This window comes from Amblyomma mixtum, chromosome 3 (genome assembly GCF_055824585.1).
Source record: "Amblyomma mixtum isolate Tamu chromosome 3, ASM5582458v1, whole genome shotgun sequence".
NCBI lineage: Eukaryota > Metazoa > Arthropoda > Arachnida > Ixodida > Ixodidae > Amblyomma > Amblyomma mixtum.
The window spans coordinates 197,419,207-197,426,924 of NC_143014.1; the positions used below are offsets into that span (position 1 = coordinate 197,419,207).

Below are 7,718 nucleotides of genomic sequence, written 5' to 3' on the forward strand. Positions count from 1 at the left end.
TGCACTTGGATTGGGTTGGATCGCGGAGTTGGATTTGCACTGACACCATAACCATGCTAGAGTTAAAAAAAAATACAACAGTATTTGTTAAAGTAGTAAATTGTAGTTCACTTGCACAAGATTGTAAAATCAGCTTTTGGCCAGTAACATTGCTCACCTTGCTTATGACACGATTTTTGCCGATCGTCGCAATCGTCACCAGCATCATCGAAGTTAAGAAAACGAAGCAAGTGGAAGCAACGCACGTTGACTCACGTGTTCGGTGTTTAGCGTGCCTACTGTTAGCTAGAAGTCAGGCGCTCACTGATCGCTATGAAAACGAAAAAAGGCGGGTTGAAAGTGAATGAGCTATCTTTGAAGTCCCCCGACAGATCAAAGATTCCGAAGCAAAAGTACAAGGATGCCGAGGCGAAATCTGAACAATCGCCGAAGACCTATCAGGCAGGTGACAAAATCAGAGGCAAGTACGCAAAAGGAAACGCTCGGAAGACCTTTCCACCCACGGCCGGCAAACTTGGAAAGCACGGAAAACTAGGCAAACCCAAGCCCAAACAACCGCAAGCGGCGAACGATACAACGAGCTCGGTTATTGGAACACAGGCAACAGCAACCGAGTGTTCAGCGGAACGACCGTTTGGCGTGGCTGCGTCTAGAAAGCGTGGCTTGGAAGTGGATAATGACGACGCAGAGGAGCCTAAGAAAGTGAAATTGGTTGAAATGAAGAAGAAGCAGCGGAAGCAAGAGCGAAAAAAACACGAGAGCAAATTTTACGAGATATCCAAAGCTGCAAAACGTATCTGGGAAGAACTGCGGTGCAGGGCGTGCACACCGGTAAGACGTGAAGAATTGCTAGCCCAATTGACTAACGTAGTTAGGGGCAACATAAAGCAGCTGATTTTTGCTCATGACACCTCTCGTGTTATTGAATGCATGGAGCATTTGGGTACTGCTGTTCATCGTAACATGATCTTTGATGAAGTTAAAGATATCATTGTACCGATGACCAAATCAAAATATGCCAAGTTCATGGTGAAGCAGATCCTTCGGAATGGCACAAGTGAGCAGAAACAGCACGTCATCAAGGCATTCAGTACACACGTCGTCACCCTCCTGCACCATGCAGATGCAGCGGCCATCCTGGAGGTTATCTACAACGAGTATGCCAATGCATTGCAGCGTTCCTGGTTACTGCAGGAGTTCTACAGCCGAGACTTGGCTCTTTTCAAGAAGGATAAAGTGATGACATTTGCGGATGCACTATATGAGTCAGAAGACCGCGCCAGAATGATTGAGAATTTAAAGGAAACACTAATGAAAATCATTGGCAAGCCAGTCATTCGCCACAGTATCATACACCATGTCATGCTGGAATTTTTTAAGAACGCCGACGCTAGTTCAAGGTCTGAAATGATTCATGCGTTAGGAGCGTCACTGGTAGAAATGCTGCACACTAAAGATGGCTCACGTGTGGCTATGCACTGCATCTGGCACAGCTCTGCAAAGGACCGAAAGGCAATAATCAAATCGTTCAAGACATATGTTGCTAAAATTGCACGAGAAGAGCATGGCCACATGGTGCTGCTGTCCATCTTTGACTGTGTGGATGATACAAAGTTGATTGAAGGAGCCATCATTGCAGAGTTGTTGAAAGAGCCTCTTGATCTACTGATTGATCCACATGGGCAGAGAGTGTTAGCTTACCTGGTTGCTCCGAGGGATGCTCGCATCTTTCACCCCCACATTGTGGAAATCCTCAAGGAAGGTGACAGCAGCACCACAAGCAAAAAAGACCCCGAGGTGAGCCTTTAGCTTAGTCCTTCTACTTTATGGCGTCTTCAGTTCACTAGCACAACCAGTGCATTGCATTTCAGTGCCAGTTCCACCCTTGCGTAAATGTCTGTATGAAGTCCGCTTGGACGGAAGGTGTTAATTTATTTGCTACATGTGCAGTCATTCGAGTCACTTGGAATTGTGCATATGTTGCGTGCTACACTGGTAAAATGAATAGGGGTGTTTGGCACCTTATGGGCTAATTTAGGAAATGCAGGTAAATTGAAAGCCCTGTTTGCATGCAGTCTAAATTACCAATTCTCTCATTTCCAGAAGTTTCACAGATATTCACTGCCATGTGATTTTAATGTATTTGTGCCGAAATTCGTTATTAAGCTTTGTAAAACGTGACAGACGTAATTTTTGTGCCTCTCTCATTGCAGTATAGATAGTTTGCATGTGATGTCACTGGCATCATCTTTGAGTGTAGAGACAAGCTTTCGCAGTGTATGCCAGAGAAGGGGTAATAAGCGGATTAGCAAAACACCCTAGTTTTCATTGCGCTTTCTGGTCCCAAACATTGTGGCTGCTATGACCTTGGTGCAAACTGTGTTTAGTATCATGCTCTTGTGTACTGATGTCTGCTTTCATTGTTTTAGGTACGCAAGCAGCAACTTCACAATGCAGCTGCTGGTACACTTGGCTCGGCAATCAGTGACAACATAGAGGAGCTGGTGACCTCTAGTGGGCCTACATCTGTCGCCCTTCACGTTATCCTGACAAGCCTCAGCACTACTGAAGCAGCCCCTGCATACAAAAGCCTAGCCAAGCTTCTTGATGCATCACCCTACAAAGTAGGAAAGGATCAAGGCACTCATCTTTTTGACCAAGCCCCTGCTCGGTTCTTCCTGAAGAAATTAGCTGCCCACGATAAGAATATTGGTGACAATGGAGAGGATTCATTCTGTGGAGTGATTGCTGAAGAAGTGTCCCAGGAGACCATGTCAACCTGGATTGGATGCAACTTCGGGGCGTTCTTCCTTGTGCAGCTATTGGAAACAGGCATTACCAAAGCAATTGCACGTGTTAAGGCTGCACTAGAAGGAAAGCACAGCATTCTAAAGAAGAGTGACCTAAAAGGTGCTGAGATCCTGAGCAGAAAACTTCACGAGGTGTGACCAGCGCACTGATAACAATAAATGTGTTACTCTTGTACTCATGTTGCCTCATATATGAAGGCATAGCATATTTTTGATTTCTGGGTTGGGTTACCTTGAAAGTACGTAGCGGAATTACAAAAAGACCGTTTTTACCAGAGACCAGTTTGTTATGCAGTGAATAAGATGTTTTCTTTAACATGGCTTTTGTTTGCTGTCACCTTATGGCAGTGAATTCTGAAACACAACTAAGAAGTGGAATCTCTCTTGTGACTGTGTCGACACCAAAAATAGTAAAGCTTTGAGTGCTTTTGTGTTGTTGGGTGACAAACAGTGAAGATTGGTCCCAGAGTAAAGCCCAACAGCTAATATTGCCTTGTTGGCACACTTCTTGCTACAGGAGGAGGAAAGGTAGTGGTTGATAACTGCAGGCATACCCTGCACTTGAACCCTTGCTGCCCTAACCTTTTACGTCCTCTTTGCAAATTTGTCTACCCCTGTTGGCATGTGTAAATTCATGCTGAAAAGAACTGTCTTCACTCAGTCTTAGTGTCTGCCAAATGTTTAAAACGAGGCGACTGGGTGCAGGGTAAATCTTTTCATCATGATGGGCAAGGGTAAAGCTTACCCTTGCCCATCATACCCTAAAATAGAACCTGCTGCTGTCTGGTTGCTGGTGTGGCTGTACAAAAGAAAATTGTATGTCCAGGCATGACATATGAGGTTTTTTGGATTTTTTTTAACCATTACAAAAAAATATTTGCATTATGTACAGTCACGCCTTGTTAATATCAACACTTTGGTTCCCGAGCAAAACTGTCCATAAATCGAGTCCATAGTAAAAAATCATGAAGGAAAAAACGTAAAAAAAAATATCATTATGGACAATTTCTGCATATCAGCAGGCAGTGAAATGAAAATCTGGCAGTAATGGAAGCTAAAGGGGATTTTTTGGGTCTTAATAGTATTTAAAATCGTGCAGTGCAGGTTTTAACCCGTTTGGAGCATCTAGTGATCTACGAGGTGCTTTATGGTACCTCCTGGTGTGATGAAGTATCTCCTATTGCGACTGTAGACATCCAAAGGATTCTGTACTCACTTGGCTGACAGCTGTTGATTGTGGTTTTCAGTGTAGCACCCAGAAAGAATTTTCTGTTTGCAGCCAGTCATGCAATGTGGCAAATTTGTTAACTGGGCACCTTGCCGCTGCAAATCACCACACATGCACAAAAAGGCATTTGCACTTTTGCACTGCCTTTCGCTGGTATTGTACCACTAAAATACAAGGGCCGGAACGTCTGGCACAGGCACTTGGGATTTGTTCTCATCGCTGTTCATGTCAACGGCATAAAAATATGTGGGTCCCAATAGGCTTCGTACATTTTTACCCTGTCCATTGTCCGGACAATGAGTTTCCATATTAACGAGGCTTAAATGCATTGAGAAAGTTTGGCCCCAGAAAAACTGTCTATAATTCGAGTTGTCCATATTAACGGGGATCATAATGACGGTGTGACTGTATTGCCATGGTGGAATTGGGTTGCAAGCAGGTTTCCTTGTGTAGTGGTGGAAAATTTTAAACAAAATGGTGTTGTGTTGTGTTTGGTTTAGTGGTGCATAAGCATCTAAGGCTATCATGCACCAAGCTCGAGGTGTAAGAAAATTGTTCTCTGCAGAATATTACAAAAAAGCGAAAAACATGGATGGTGTAAAGGGCCTAAAAAGTCAGTTGCTATTAGCTCGTCATGCTGGGAAAAAAATTTTAGAAATGTCCAGCATTAAAACCTTTAAAGAAGGTAGAATAACCTCAGTGGCAATCCTTGACTGGGCAAGGATCCCGAGGCTCCCAACCAATCAAGTAAAGACCTGAGCATTCTTCTCAGGAATGAGAAGGCTGCTGAGGTGCATAAAAAAGTGAAGCAAAGAAGTGGATCAGAATTTATAGTCTCTCGAGAAAACATGCTTTTCTTAAAAAGCTAGTGGTAGTAGTAGAAGATTTTTATTCAGCCATAATTTACAGGTCGAGCATGTCGACCGCCTGGGCGACCAGAAGTCGCTGTTCTTCCTCTCCTTCAGCGCCAAGCCAGTTGAGCCAGGTAGTGATTGATGAAGAAGGTGGTGGGGGGTAGGAGCAAAAGCTAAAAACACAAGATGTGTCAACAATTGCATTGTTGCTTAAGGCCAGTGTTGGGTGGAAAGGAATGCGTTCATTGTAAAATTGAATGAAGTGCTTTTTTCTTGTTTTTTTTTTTCAAGTTTTGTTCATGAGAATAAAATGTGATTAATTGTAAGTTCATCTCCACATATTTCCCAAACTGGTTTCTCTTGTTTTGTCAGTAGGAAGTTGTGTGTAAGGTGTGTGTGTACGATGCAGACATGACATATTACTTTTATGAAAACCCTGCCGTGGTGGCTCAATGGTTATTGCGCTCAGCTGCTGGCCCGAAAGACACAGGTTCAATCTCGGCCGCAGCGGCTGAATTTCGATGGAGGCGAAATTCTAGAGGCCCATGTACTGTGCGATGTCATTGCACGTTAAAGAACCCCAGGTGGCCGAAATTTCCTGAGCACTTCACTGCGGCGTCCCTCATAGCCTGAGTCGCTTTGGGATGTTAAACCCCAATAAACCAAACCAACTTCTATGAAACGTTCATGGTGCCTACAGGTCTTCCATTTACCCCGTACGGGCTAAACAAAATAGCATTCAGTCAGACCTAGGCAGTTGATACAGGTGCTGCTGACAAAGTGGAAGGTGATGCCAATTCATATGCTAAAACTGCTACACTATTTTGTAGAGAGCTACTAATGTGATGAAATGACCATAGACAGATATTTGGCTATATTAGGTGACAGACTAAAATAAAGCATACCTATTTCCAAACAATATTGTAGTGGCATGTATTTATATAGTGGGCTGCAGATATTTGACAGCTTGCAGCTCTGATAAGCATAACTACAAGAGCAAAATTACAATAACCCAGTTTGTATTTTTTGGATAATGGTAGAAATATATTGGTCCTGTCCTTTGCTATGGTCGGGTACCACATAAATCTACAGTGAAGTTCTGCTCACATTCATGACCGTTTTCACAGATTTCATCCGCGACAGAAAAGTAGTTTTTCTTGTTGCCTAAACAAGGAGCATATCGCAAGAAAAAGCTGTAAGCTCAACAATTTTGATGCCTGTGGCTTGTTTGATATAGTAGTGGAACATTAAAAAGCTGATTTCGTTTACCACTGTCATTGATTGGCCCGCAGAGTAATACAGGATTAGATGGGCTCAACGTTGGGCTGGCTGTGGCCTATAATTACCAACTGCTGTTTATTTAAAACATGCTGCATTCTGCAGCTGGTTTACAGATGTAAATTGTTGCCCACTCATCCCAGCTTTAACCTCTTGTGGCCGGGTGTCTGAATTCGCGACAAACCGTTTATGAGCTCCTGCATAGAGCTAGAATGCACAAACAGCAATACCCATTTCAGACAATATTTGAAGGTGTCTGGGACCCACATAACAGCGAAGTGTCAACAAACTCCTCATACAAAGTTCTATATGCTGTTGTTTCCACAGAAGAAACCACAGAAGCCCTGCTAGTTTTCGTTCACCTTCATAGTCATCATAGAAATGCGGTAAGCTGGTGAGTAGCAAAAAAAATGTATTTCACTCCATTCGCTTCCATATAATAGCCCTGGTTTGTAAAAAATGCTGCTGTTGCAACATCAGGGCTAAATTACGTTGGGAACAATATGTCGCGTTTTTTCATAAACGGGCTATAAGGGATCATTTAGCGGCAGTCTTTTTTCTACCTGAATTACCAGTCAAGATTAAGAAATCGCATTATATTAGCTAAAAGGCAATTTTTTAGGTTTCCAGATAGACCAGAAGACATTAATAGAATAAGTGTGAAGACAGCTGAGAGACAGTGAAAGCAGCTGTCTTCGCAATAGCGCCAGCAGTTCGGACCAATCCTGATCGTGAAGCAGATGCGGCTGGTGGGCGAGCATCACACCTGGAGCCTTTGAGAGCAAATTCCTAACTACAGTTTGGTCAGCGGTGCTGAGATGAAGAAAGGAGGGGGAAGTTACGAACAGAAAGAGGACTGCCAATGGAGCAGATGCAACAGTCGCAAAGTGGTATGGCAACCAAGAGGGAACAATGGCCAGTACAGGCGATAGGGCTGTGGCAATAGGACAGCGCAAGAGGTATGACAGGACGGAAAAGAATATCTGGGATGTGCTTGAGCCAGCAATTTTCACATACAACTCATTTACTGGTGGTGTTGATTTACTTAGTGGACTGATGGCATATTACAGGATTTCTCTGAAGTGATGGTGGTGGAAACAGTCACTGAGAGACATACTAGAGCAAAGTTGCCAAAGACGGGCCTTAGCCCAGGGCTCCAGTGCTGAAGGCCACAGTGTAGGACAGCAGCTAGCCATAAATGAGAAACAGCAGCGCTTCAAGCTGCCATGATGCAAAGGTTAGCCAGGGTTCATTTGTGCAAAATGCAGTCGCCGCCTTTATACTAATAACAACTGTTTTACAAGTTTCTGCACAACTGTGAGTAGCTACTCTGTACTGCAGTAAGTGAAAGCCATTGAATAGATGTATTTTTGGGACTTGACACATGTTGTTTTTTTGCGACGAACTTACAAAATGCACACCATGGCAGCAAATGGTCTGAAAGCTTTTTGCATGTCCCCAGAATAGAAACAAGGAGTTCCTGGTAGAAATCAATTCTTTTCGCTGAAGTGAAAAAATTCAGGTCATAAGAGGTTAACAAATTCTATG

At 43.4% G+C, this 7,718-nt stretch overlaps 1 protein-coding gene across 1 annotated transcript; it reads left to right on the forward strand.

Moving 5' to 3' along the window:
• The first annotated feature begins 222 nt into the window (after window positions 1–222).
• On the forward strand, window positions 223–2,985 carry peng (Pumilio and CPL domain-containing protein penguin). Its single transcript, XM_089582421.1, has 2 exons — window positions 223–1,797; window positions 2,430–2,985. Exons 1-2 carry the CDS (start codon window positions 313–315, stop codon window positions 2,946–2,948), a joined length of 2,004 nt encoding a protein of 667 aa, XP_089438547.1. The 5' UTR covers window positions 223–312; the 3' UTR covers window positions 2,949–2,985.
• Window positions 2,986–7,718: the final 4,733 nt, after the last annotated feature.

What these genes read in the sequence shown, in the direction of transcription:
- peng (XM_089582421.1), top strand. Translation starts at nt 313, where the DNA reads ATGAAAACGAAAAAAGGCGGGTTGAAAGTGAATGAGCTATCTTTGAAG. An exon ending in CAAGCAAAAAAGACCCCGAG is followed by an intron (nt 1,798 to 2,429) that starts GTGAGCCTTTAG and finishes TCATTGTTTTAG; the next exon opens with GTACGCAAGCAGCAACTTCA.